This window comes from Anoplophora glabripennis, unplaced genomic scaffold (genome assembly GCF_000390285.2).
Source record: "Anoplophora glabripennis isolate ALB-LARVAE unplaced genomic scaffold, Agla_2.0 scaffold40, whole genome shotgun sequence".
Lineage (NCBI taxonomy): Eukaryota > Metazoa > Arthropoda > Insecta > Coleoptera > Cerambycidae > Anoplophora > Anoplophora glabripennis.
The window spans coordinates 1,206,682-1,220,159 of record NW_019416268.1 but is presented as its reverse complement, the minus strand read 5'-3'; the positions used below and the strand labels follow the sequence as shown (position 1 = coordinate 1,220,159).

The following is a 13,478-nucleotide window of genomic DNA, read 5'->3' as shown; positions in this document are numbered from 1 at the left end:
TAAATGTATACAAATAATTTTATTATAGTAAACTGATTATGTACATTATTTGCAACAAAGCTATCTTGCAAAATTGGAAGCAAATTGTTTCTCAGAGTAAGTGATTTTATTCTTGGTATGTGCTTTGAAAACGAATAGGTCATGATACACATAAATACCATAGATTCACTGTATATATTACAAAAAAAAAGAATGTTTGATTCATAAAATACGAAATTTAAATTAAGGGAGCAGTCGATCATTAACATTTTTGTTTGTAGGACTTTATGGATGATAAATTGGCATCGTTTCAATTAGGAGAGCGAGACGTTGTACCAAAATATATTTTTATTTAATCCTAACGAAACAAAAAATTAATCAAAACTTTGAATGCTGGTTTCTACTCGCGTCCCTAATAAAGCATAAATTTTGGAGGAGCAAACAAAACTCCATTTAAGAATACGGTTTTAATTGAATTAGTGAGATATATAACTCTTATTTCCGGTGGAACAGCGCGGTACTAATTTATGCCTATTCCATTTCCAGCAGGCGAAATATGCAGTGGAGATACTTTTTTTATTTCTGGTCTGTGTTGTGTTGTATGGAAATTTATGGCGAGGATTTAATAAAGCGGGAGCACATGGAAGAAATTAGTTAATTATATCCAAAAATAGAATAACAAAATCTCGTATTAGGTACTTTTTAATTTGTTAATGGAGACAGTAGTTTTAAAAGTTAATCTAAAAAATCATTGTTAGTGAGGAATATGTGCCTATTTTTAACGGATTTTTACGAAGTTCTAGTAATATCAATAATACAAAAATCAATATTTACATACTTTAAAATCATTTTGGATATTTTAGGGTTTCCCATTCATTCACCCGTAGAACGCCATATGATTAGTATGTATTATAGCATTTATCAATGTCTACTTTGGTAATTATTTCGCACTAAATTTACCCCATCACACTTAATAATAGGTATAATATGTTTTTCTATTTATTTTTCCAATTACGTGTAATGTATGTTAATATGAGCTCATTTAAATGAAAGACTTGAAAAATCTATAAATACTTTTATCTGCTGTTTCATATCAGCCAAAACTTAAAATAGCTTTTCTCTTTTGACACTGGAAATCATTGGAATTTAGTAGCTGGACCTCGCATGCAAAATCGAAACAAATATAAATGCTTTTGTATTTATTGTTTCAATTGTCTGACATTTGTATCGTTTATTCATTTGCTGAAGCAGAATACTTGTAATTTTTAACATGTGCCATTTTCAACTAAATTAAATCTTGTTGTGTTGTGTAATATTATCAATTCGGTTTATTTTCAGCGGGTTATTATTTCTACTGAATTGAATGAAGTAGCGTTAAATATGAGTAAGATGTCTGTAGCACCTAAAAATATATAATAAATGATTTAATAGCACAGTCCTATAAAAAAAATGAGCTGGACAGTTGTGTATTGATTGACCCTAACATCAAGAATATTCCTATCAAAGCGATTTTCGAGATTTCAAATCGACTGGAGCAGCAATTGGAAAAACATTGCAATTAATGATTTCATTAATACAAATCTGTATGCTCCAGATCATGGGTCTACAGAAGTCCTTAGAGTTTCGTGGTTATGGTGCAATAGGGTCATGAATTCCAATGTTTTTCCAATAACTGACTACTCAAGTCAGTTTAAAATCTCGAAAACCGCTTTCTAGAGAAGTATCTAAGTATATGCTATGGTCAAAATACGAAATGACCCGGGACTATACAATGGAATATATTTAATACTGATATGGTCCAGTCCATTTTTTTGTGGCTCTGTTTAATGAATAAATAAATACATATTGGAGAGTAATATTCTTTGTAATCACTAAATTTGAGTATCGATGTTAAAATTACATGGTATTTAATAAATTTATCAGCTCCTTTACTAACCGATATGAAAACAGGCACAGACATTATAAACAATCCCCCTGCTAGAATATTAAGTGGACAACACGCTTGTGTCGTAAGTTGCAATAGAATTTTCCGAAATTTGCTGTTGCAATCTGTCCAGGGCGTATTGTAAGCTGCCTGTAAAATTAAGGAACCCTAAAAGAGGAAATCTTGAATCAAAAAAAAAAAAATAATAAATAGTTTCTAAAGCAAAACAAATAAATAATATCAAATAGTTTAAGAAAAAAAATTATTATTGTGAATTATTGTTTATTTTGTGGATTATTTGTAGAGAATGCTAAATTAATGTATAGAAAAGTATGAATTACTTTGTATATTACGTCACTGCCAAACCAGCAGTACAAGAATTGCTCAGTAAGCATGCAAATTGAAAAGAACAGCAACATCATGGATTCTACTGAACCAAACTGAACCTAAAATGAAAAAGTAAAAATAAACAATGAATTTATTAAGTGCAGATGCTTACCATAGACAGTTGAAACAAACAGGTACATAACACCAAAGCTCCACTTGCAAAAAGAACAAATATACCAATTTCTTTAATTCGTTGTATGTCTTTGGCGAGCCTGAAACAAATTTTAATTATTTGGTGGATGCGCCGTTGGTTAAAAGAAAGAAATTACCACTTTTATATATACAGGGTGGCTCACGAGAAAATACAAGTCATTTAACGAGACATTCGCTATATAAATAAATATAAGCAAAAAGGTTTATACAAACCAAGGTTGAAAAACGCATTGTTTTCGATAAATGGATATTTAAATAAAAATTGATATTTCAAGAATGCTTAATGATTCATAAAATTTTATAATATAATATTTCAAATATAAAGTCTCAAATGAATTTTGATTTTCACTCAACTTTAGATTCTGAGTTACGAAGCCATCTGAGCCTTATGCGAGAGAAGCCTCGGCAAAAGTAATTGCGCAAAACGTCCAGAAAAACCGCCTCAATTTCGAATTTTGGGGAATAAAAAGTTTTCCAAATACATCTAAATTCGAACTAAGACGATAAGTAACCACACTGAACAATAGCTAAGATAGCAGTACTAATCAAGCAAAGTCTGAACATAAGCCGAAGATCGTCACGCAAGATGCAAATCTAGCCAGTATTCAGTAGACGTATAAGCTCATGTATCATTGCCTTGTATAACGCTCTTTATATATTACAAACCTATATACATTATTTCCAATAAACTCATATTTTACAATTCAAAACATTGTTAAAAATGTTCTTCATATACCTATACACTTGTAGATAGACCCTAAGTATTTCTGCATTTTGAGCATTGCCTTTTCGAGTGATCTCATTCTAAATGGAACTAATAAAAGTTGGAACAAAATAATATATAAAACACAAAACATTCAGAAAAAAATTAAATTTATTATTTAATGGTCAATATATCAGATATGTTTTCTAATTATAAATTATTAGTTACTAGCTATAATACTGTACATAATCAATGCTAGTCGCACAAGAATCTTGTGTTCTAAAAAACATATTTAAATATCTTGCAAGCTTACTCTTTTGTTTTCAAAGAAAATGAGTTTATTTGGTTTAACTCAACACCATTAAGATAAAAAGAATGCAGTACATTTTAAGCGGAAAACAATAAAAAATTCTTACTTTATAATCTCTCTATGATGCTGTACACACACAACTAAATTCTTAACCATAGCTTTAGAGAATTTCTCCATATCCTTTCTTAGCTCTAATTTATCTCTCAGACTAATTTCATGCAGTATCCCATCTTTAAAGTAAAAATCATCCAAATGGTTCAGAGTGTAGCAGAGTATATCGCATTGTATGCCAATTTGTACGAGTAAGATGAATGTAAATATATCAATAGAGTAGCACACAAAAGTATGCCAAATTAATACGGCGTTCTGGAAAATATATGTCATAAAATAGTTGAAAGGTTTGGTCCAGTCGTATGGGAACCAAGCTTTTGCTAGGATTACTTTTTCTTTCGAGAACAGCGGAAAAAGAGCTGCGAAGATATCGGTACTGACGCCTAGGAATAGGCATATGTTATACAGTAATCTCTGGTTCCGATTTGTTTCCTCGGCGATCTCGTAGTGCTTCTGGCATTTAACTTGAAACAGAGGCCTGTTCAACTGCTTTATTATTTCCTTTAATTCATTCATGGCCTTATAGGTAGTTAACTGTCTTGCTAAAATCGAGACAAATGTTAATGTTATGTACAGAGCAGCTAAAACTTCTTTCAGGCTCTTCCTGTTGTTGTACATATAAATTACTTGTGACGACATAAATGTGATTGACAAACTTAACCAGAAGGCGGTGTAGCAGTGGTATAAATTCTTGTGTTTCATGTCTGGGTCTGGTCTCCAAAATCCTAATATCTTATATATTTTGAAGATATGGGCCATAAGTTGAGAATAGTCGAAAGTTTTGTTCTTTTTCATGTCTTGCAACGTATAAAACTGACGCAGTTTAGTTGTCTGTAATGATTGATTAGTTAATGGTTACATTGGATGTCTGTAATAATTACGTGGAGGAAAGCCTAATCTAACATGTGTCGTTGACAGCACTGTTGCATTGTAAAGGATGTCCTAAGCGTTAATAACATCTTTCATGTAAAAATTTGTAATTTAATTTTTAATTTTAAATCTATTACATATTAATGTGTCAGAAAGACTTTTTTTTTTAACTACGAATAATATTAGCTCTCTTTTTCTGTTTATTGGGTATTTTGCCCCTTGCGCCAAAAGAATCACTCAACATTTCTTTTTATTAAACAAATTTTACCTAATCAAAAATACAGTGAAAAGAAAAACAAATCAAATACATGTCCACCCACTTCAATTAAGTTAACATTTCTTTTTTAAGGATTGACAGTTCAAATTTGAATTGTTTTTGTCTATTCCATAGTTAGATATATCACTTCTTTCTTTAATATTTGTAGCTAACATGGATTAATTTTCCTAAGTATATGACTCAGCAGCCATTTAGAAGTTTTCATTATCATTTGATAATATTTTATGGATTATTTTGAACTTCAAAGCATGTTAAAAACTTAAATATAAAATCTAATTATTTTAGGGTTTTTTAATAAAATTTTTCACAAGATATCCAATAGGCAAAGGAGATACTAAAAGTAGGTATGGCGCAAATAAATTTCTTCGGACATTACGTGAATATTAGTTATTTGAAGATATAACAAATAAATCAAATCGTTGACGATATGAATTACCCAAAGATTAATTTTTATCTGGCAAAAAGTATGTAACAATTAACAGGTTCTATTAAGTGAAAATTTTAAAATGAGAAAAGGATAAAAAGATTCTATTATATGCAACCAGATATGCATCTAATTTGAATTCAAAGCTCTTATGTTTATCAACGCTTTCAATCAACCGTTAATTAGAAGCGGTTACGATCTATTACAGAAAATTGTTTAATATTGTAAACGCGTACAAATAATAGAATCCGTCCTATACAGAGAATTGAATGTCATTCGTACACATTTTTATTATTTAAAGAAAACTCATATTAATCGACTATGACAGGCAACATATGGATTATCAATTACACTCAGTTAATATTAAAAAGCATAAAATTATATTTTTCTATATTACTGAAGTTTTAAATTCTTAACTATATTGAATATACCGCTCCAAAAAGTCTAGGGACATTTTAAATACCTATTTAGACATATTCCTAAAAGTATATAAGGTAAAGTTTGTTTTCAATTTTTACTAAAAATTCCAGTTATCCTCGCAAGAAGTTACATGATTTTAGGTGATTCCACAAAAAATAGTAGATAACTTAAAAACTAGAAGAGATAGGTATAGTGAACCCTGATACCGTTCGAAAGAGAATAAAATTGTGTTAACTAAACTCGGCATTAAATTTCTAGCATCCTGTATGCAATTAAGCCACTTTGAAAGTATGGATGGAATGCTTAGGGGTCTAGCTATCCTCTCTATAAATATTGTTGCTTTATCTTTCTTACTATAAAATACACATGGTTTGAAGCTAGTCACTGTTTCTCTCCATTTTTTTGAAAAAACTTAAATATCTCGAAAACGGTTAATTTTAGAAATAGGGAAACTTCATAAAAGTCCACCTAAAATAACACGTAGAATCCAAAATTGCAATAATATATAGGGTGTTCCTTTTAAAATAAGCAAATTGATGGCGACTTCCGGTATAACCGGAAGTGGTACGTGGACGTCATTAGTTTAGTTGAGAAGGGCATGCCCGAAAACCCGGTATCCCAAACACCCTGTATATTGTTTTGTATTCCTACTATTGTTTTCTTGAAGAACTTCAGAAAATATTAACTGCACTAATCACATTGCACAGTTTTGATTGTTTCTCAAATTATTTAAAAATTCTTCATAATCCTTAGTTCTAGGCTAAAATTTTAATAAATTGGATTCGATATTAAAAATTAATTTTTTTAAATATCCCAGAAAATTGCAACCTGGAAACACTGTACCATTTCATACTGTGACGTCACTGCAAACTTATCGTAAAAACATTGCAACAAAGAAGTTTCAATTTAATAAAATATCTCTAATCTTTTTTTGAGCAGTATATATAGGTATATAGGAATATAAGTTGCAGTTTTCTTGAAATATTATTTGAAAATATTAACAAAAAGTAGTAAAAACTTGTTTCTGAAAAGTTTGGATTTTGTTCTTGAATTTGTATTTGTGTAGGTACATCTATTTAGAAAATTTAAAAGTTTCTGAAAAGCATTCTTTCGTTAATATTAATGATGATTTGCATTTTATTAGGTATTTGAGGATTTATGTTGTAATTTTTTTATAGATCCCCAGCAAGTTCTCTCAGTGTTTGATAGCTTCAAAGTTCTGCAGAAGAAAATCGTGAAGGAACTGTTATTACCTATCTTGTCTAAACACATGCAGGGAAATTTCATGATAGGTATATTGCAATAATTAACTCGTAAGGAAGTTGTGTTTATGAAAATCTCTAATTTCAATACAAGTTTTTGTTTGGAAGCATTGTATTTACTGAACTGTTGATGAATCACTTAAATAATTCAAATTCATAGTTGGTGAAAAGTTTTATGATTCAGTTCTTATACTAATAATAAAAGTTCCATAACTTTTGAGTAATTAATTACGTTATTATAGTAAAGCAATCGCGTTTTGCAGCTTTTTGTCTTATACCGGTAACTTCCGTATGATTATTAAGATGATTAATTTACAGGTAATACAGAGATTGTCAGTAAAATGCTATCCTACCATCACAATTGTATACCTAACATTTTCTTTTGCGATTTTGTCCTGCAGATGGTGACTTCTTTTTCCACTATGGAACAAATAATCATACATATGCACTATGCGAAATTGTTTCATTACACACGGAACATATTTTTAACAGAAATTTAATTTTCAAAGAAATGTGACTAAAATTATTAAAATTGTTTTTACTTTTTGACTTTTACTGTAGGTTTAAAAGGAAAACTCCGGCTTAAAAAATGCCCAGTATATGGGTACTACATTTGACATACCTAAATTAAATATCATTTCAGCTCTTTCAGCTTTGTAAACTTTTGTATTGTACATGCTTAGTGTTCCCAAAAGAAAGGAAAATAAACAAAGAATATCAACAATGATATAGATGCTCTCTATCTAATTTATTTAAATAATGCAATAAGACTACAACTAAAATTACATTGTCACTCTATTTTAGCACTTGTTAATTTACTACAGCAATATAGAAGAATGTGAAATATTTGCAGATAGTAAAGTGCGCTATTATAAATCGAATCTAAATTAAAGCGATATGATTTTCACACTGTTTCACTGAATATTCTGGAGCAGGGTAAAGTAAGAGTAAGCCGTTCGCAGTATCTACAAAAAATAAATAAATGGATGAGTAATAATAATAAGTAATACAAAGTGACAGTTTTAAACGGGATAATCTGAATGGATGTTCCAAATTTTGATAGGAAAATTTCACCAGGTAATAGAACAAATTAGTTTAAGCAAAAAGTTTCATATGAATGTATGTCGTAGACCCCTTTAGTTTTGAAATACAGGGTGTTAAAATAAAAAAAATAAATATAATACATTTACTGAAATATCTCTGCGAAGAGATCACTTGACGCAGCCTGATGAATCATCGTTCACCTATTTATTTATTTAATTAGAAATAAAAATTCGTTAAGACTTAATAAATACGTCAACCAGTGGCGGAAACAGGGGGAGTTAACACCACTGGAAGATTTAGAATGTCGTCACCACTGAAGAGTTTAGAAATACGAGTAGGCTTTACATTCACCATTGCATTTCTAGCAAAAAAACAGGAGTCTCATATTTGTAACAAATTGTATATAATTTCTAAATCTATTCGTTCTACAGTTATGGTAATTTTTTATTTCACACACGATTTAAAAACAATCTGTCAAGAGTATATTTTGTGTATCTGTACATAAAAAAGTGGACATGGCCGTAGACCAGATCAGTGTATCGTACAGTACTTTGACCCGCTGACAGCAAGAGAGTACTCTAGAATGCTGTTTTCAAAATTTTATATTGTCTAGAGTCTGACTTCATTGCACAGAAACCCAGTTTCAAAGTAAAATTTCTGTAGGTACTTAGCAACCAGGCATTCATTTTGTTTTAACTATTTTTTCAATTAAAGGCACTTACTGAGACGAAAACCGGCACAGACATTGTGAACAGTCCTCCAGTGAGTATACTCATCGGTTTAGTATTCATCATGAACACCAACAGGATTTTCTGGAACTTGACGTTACAGCCTATCCAAGGTGTATTGAAAGCCGATTGTAGAATTAAGGAACTCTAAAATGAAAAATATAAATTAATGCTATCCCTTATATATAGGATGTTTTCAAAATACGCCAACAATGTACGACTAGAGGCACGGCCACATACTCCTTTGGTTGAAGAGAGTAATTTATATCGAATTTTCTTATAACTTTGAAATGGTATTAGCGTTCCAAATAATTTTATTATTTAGTACTCAGTATATGTGTTATTCAATTAATTTGGTTTCAAAACCATAGTTTTAGTCTTGTTACATTTGTTTACTATAGTTTTTCTTGTTGATTTTTCAAAATTACCAATTTCATTTAAAATTACAAGTATGGAAAATATTTGAAAATCACTAGTGATGCCTCATTATTTTTTTGCGACCGTTTGCCAGTTTTGCCAATAAGAAATCTCACACTGAAAAAGGCAGTCAAATAAAAAAATACAAAATGGCCATCATTCAATAAGTCTTTGAAGTTTCGAAAATCTGTTTTCAACAGAACTTAGAATGATATTGCGTTTTAAATTAGTTTTGACAGTATTTTCTTTCATATAATGTCACTAGATAAGATCCCAGCTAGCATCCTCTGGCAGATGACAAAAAATTAATAACATCGATATATTTTACTTATTTGTTTCAAATTTTAATGTGTTTAATTGTTTTTTAGAAAAGGTGGAATTAAACTTTCATTTAAGTAAAAGAACCACTTCAAACAATTTCTTGATCTTCATAGGAGAAAATCGTTTTATTTTTGTTCCATCGGTCTCTGAATTTATTAAATATTTTTCAAAAGTAGGTACTCTGTATATAGATGTATATCAAAAGTAGTTTTTAATTCAAACCGTTTCATAGTTATGTGGAAAAACTATTGCTTCTAGTCTTTCATAGTCAATGTATCAAATCAATATATCTTTATCTATTATTTTTAAGAAACGTGTAGCAAACTAACCAGAATTACCTTGAAGATTATTTCATTGCCGAACCAACAATAACAGAATTGTTCGACCAGCATGCAGATTAAATAAAAAAGTAGCATGATGAATTCTATGCTTCCAATCTCAACCTAAAAGTTAAAATAAGTATTACAATTCGTTTCTAAATGCAACAGGAGGATTTAAAAATGCTGAGATTTTAATCTCTAATGAAATTTTATTTGTGAAGGTATAAATCTTTATATAAACTTATACATAGTTTGGACTAGAAGCTACAAATGCATTTGTCTTTTCAAAACGTTGAATTTACTGAATAAACTGCGTGATTGTCTACTCACAATAGATAATGGGAATAAGGATGAACACAAAATCAGCCCTCCTCCAACAAAAAGAATAAATAAACCAGTTCCACTAATTCGCTCTACATCCTTGACAACCCTGAAATAATTTCTATTAAATAAATTGGTAATGATTAAGTAAAAGCTCTTCTTTCTTGCTTAAAACGAGTTTATGACAACATGAAAGAAGTACAGATAGCAAAATTTATGGATTTAATTTTACTTTTTAGTTTCCCATTTTTCCTTAAATTAATATAAAAAATTTTTGTCGTTGCTATTTTTTTTAATTCCGATATTTTCCAGTAGGAGGTTTTAATTGAAACACCCCGTATATAATATCCTTAAATTAAACTATTTTCCATTATCACCACGATTAAAGATTTATTCTAAGCCAATTTCAGCAACGTTTCACATGTAACACTGAACTTTTTTTCATAAAACTGCATTTATAAACGATTAACTTTAATTGTTGACTGAGAATTATTTCCTCACTCAACGCTTTAACTAGTACGGACATCTGTGAAATCAAGCTCATTAAAATTTCAAACGTTTATTTGAAATGTACCGTTTTCCTACATGTATGTCAAAGAAAACTTGGAACATCAATTAAACTGAACTGATTTTATTATTATTTTAAAGTATTAAAACTAGATATCCATTAATTTAATTTTAAAAAGAGCTCACAAAATAATAATTAATGCTAATAGTTGTTAGAATCAAGAATATGAAATATTTTTTTACACTTCATTAACGATTATTTATTTTTTAAGCAATTATTAAATACTAGCTTGCCTATGAGTAATTTTTTAGCACGGGGATACTTGGTTTCAAAAATCATTATAACTTCATTTAATAAGAATTTTAGGAAAACTTTTACAATCATTAGCTTAACATTTAAAACGTACCTTAGGATTTGCCTATGATGCTTTATGCATATCACCAAATTTTTTATCATTTCTTTCGAGAATATTTCTCTATCTTTTGTCAGTTTTAACTTATCCTCCAAACTGATTTCATAAAGGACATTACCTTCCGTATAAAAATCGTCCAAAGAATCTAACGTACAGCAAAGCAAATCACACTGCAGCCCAACTTGAATCAATAAAGCTAAAATTATCATACCAATATTAAAAGATATGAATGTGTTCCATATAAAAACTAATTTTTGGAAAATATAGGATAAAATAAAATACAAAGGCTTAGTATAGTCGTACGGGAACCATCCTTTTACCGAAGACATCTTTTCCTTCCCCATCAATGGCACAACCATAACGAAGACATCAGTTAGTGTTGCCAAGTAAAGACAAGATTTAAACATTAATTTATACATCCTTTCGGTATTTTTAGCGATATGATAATGTTTTTGGCATTTCACTTGAAACAGGGGCCTATTCATTTCTTTTATCAGTATTTTCAAGCAATTCATGTTCTTGTAAGTGAACATCATTACTATCAAGTCAACGGTGAATGTCACTGTTACGGATAAAGCAGCTGTAATTTCTTGGACATCATTCCTATTATTAATAATGTAGATTATCTGCGATAATAAAAATGCCACCCAAATTGAGGAGCAGAGGCACGTGTAGCAGTTGTATATTCCCTTGAATTTCATATTTCTGTCGGGCCTCCAAAATCCGAAGAGTTTCAACATTATAATGCTGGGTCTAAAATAACTAGAAAAATCGTAGTTCTGCTGCATATTTTGTTCTAGCATCGACTCTACAATTTTGACTTCCTTACGACCGATGTTAGTCTCTATCATCAGCTACCGATGAACGCGTACCTTACTGCTATTATGGACTGTTTGAAGAAGAGGTGTGGTTAGTATGTGGAAACTGGCAGATGTGACCCATTACGAATGGTAGCTTGTCAGGGTGACATGACGCCTCGTGACTAGCGTTTTATGTGGGTAATCATTAAGTGATAAATAAAATAGTACATTATATAAGTTCAAGTTAGTGAAATAAGCAAGTAAGATATTTGACTGTCTCACATACTTATGGCATTTCTCTCTTACGTGTGATATACGATGTTTTGCTCAACACTTGCAGATTTTTAATGAAAACCAGACTTGGAGAGATATTTTAAAATAGTCTTGGTTGTTGTTGTTAAATAACAAATTTTCTGATTTTCATTTTATCAGAATATATTCTACCAGAAGCCGAAGTTACATCTTTGACATTACTTCCACCAAAACCTAAAGAGATTTACGGCAAGGAGTATTTGTTATTCTAAGCTTGGAAAATAGAAAATGCAGTACAAACAAACTCGGAAGACGTTTTCTCCCAGCTAACAATTTCATGTTCTATAAAAATCGTAAGAACGTTTCCAGAGCAAATTTTATAGAGCAATGTTTGTTCTAAGAACAATTTCAAAACGTTCTTACAACACTTATACCATAAAAATGGGCGCCGTTCTATAGAACTTTTTTATTCTTTAAACTGTTCTGTAAGGTCTGCAGCAAATATTTATAGAGTTGTTGAATAAACGTTCTCACAGGTCTTAAAGAATTTTTATAACACAGTTACAAAGCAGTTCTAAAATGCCGTCTTAGAATTCTTGAATAGTACTAACAAAAAACTCTTATATAATTATTCTTTAGCAGCGCACATTATTTCGTTATACAATTTGTGTTGCATGGTATTCTATTTAGAGAACTTTAAAATCGTTTAATTGTATCTTTTAAAAACAAAATGTTTCTGTATCGCATCACAACGCTGTACATGTCAGAAATAATACCAACATGGACCTAATCAACCTGCATAAGAGTACTCATGTCATTAAGAATTGCTTAGTTGGTTTGTATAGAGTCCATCATGGAGCGGTACATTTTAATGCGGAAAAAGCTTTATCGTGAAATATCTGGTACATAATGGTAATTTTTTTACGCGCACCCAGTTTACCTTATATTTCCTACGATGCTGGAAATTTAATAAAAAAAAAATGTTTTCTAAATTGATGAATTTAGCATATTATTGATATCATTTCATATCACCTAATTATATTGTATATATTTTTAATTATGATTTTTTTCTTTCTTCACAATATGGCGACAGAAAGAAAGGCTTTATTTTGTACTTTCAATATGGATTCTCACTAATATGACATTTTTGTGTCGATTGCAATGATTATAAAGCAAATATGCATCGTAAGCAGCTACTATAACAGATCTATGCCATTTAATATCCACAATATCGAAAATAAGTTCTAGTTATAATTTATTTGAGGCGTGTTCACTGTTCATATTTGTTTTTTTTTGTTTTATTGGGATTTTCTTGAAACTATTCTATTCTAACAGTAGGTTGAAAAAATTGTATTGTGGTAATTTCAATTATTTTAATCTTGTTTAATAAAGCTAATAAAATTATTTAACTTCAGCATCTAGAAGTGTAAAAGAGTAAGGTTTGGAGTGGTCGAAATTAAATATGTTACTAAATTTCTATAAGGAAAAATCAATTTCTATTAGTAATCAAATAAGTCTCATCTATCGTAATGAAA

General features: G+C 30.0%; 2 protein-coding genes across 2 annotated transcripts; both read right to left on the bottom strand.

Annotated features, from left to right (window-relative positions):
• Positions 1-1,330: 1,330 nt before the first annotated feature.
• LOC108903224 (odorant receptor 94a-like) lies at positions 1,331-4,362 on the bottom strand. The gene is made up of 5 exons (XM_023457338.1): positions 3,563-4,362; positions 2,403-2,502; positions 2,245-2,349; positions 1,916-2,071; positions 1,331-1,381 (listed from the first exon to the last, which is right to left on the bottom strand). The coding sequence occupies exons 1-5, from the start codon at positions 4,360-4,362 to the stop codon at positions 1,331-1,333; spliced, it is 1,212 nt and encodes a 403-aa protein (XP_023313106.1).
• Positions 4,363-7,722: 3,360 nt separating this feature from the next.
• LOC111693159 (odorant receptor 49b-like) lies at positions 7,723-11,742 on the bottom strand. Its single transcript, XM_023457336.1, has 5 exons — positions 10,886-11,742; positions 9,981-10,080; positions 9,669-9,773; positions 8,587-8,739; positions 7,723-7,785 (listed from the first exon to the last, which is right to left on the bottom strand). Exons 1-5 carry the CDS (start codon positions 11,740-11,742, stop codon positions 7,735-7,737), a joined length of 1,266 nt encoding a protein of 421 aa, XP_023313104.1. The 3' UTR covers positions 7,723-7,734.
• Between the last annotated feature and the right edge of the window lie 1,736 nt (positions 11,743-13,478).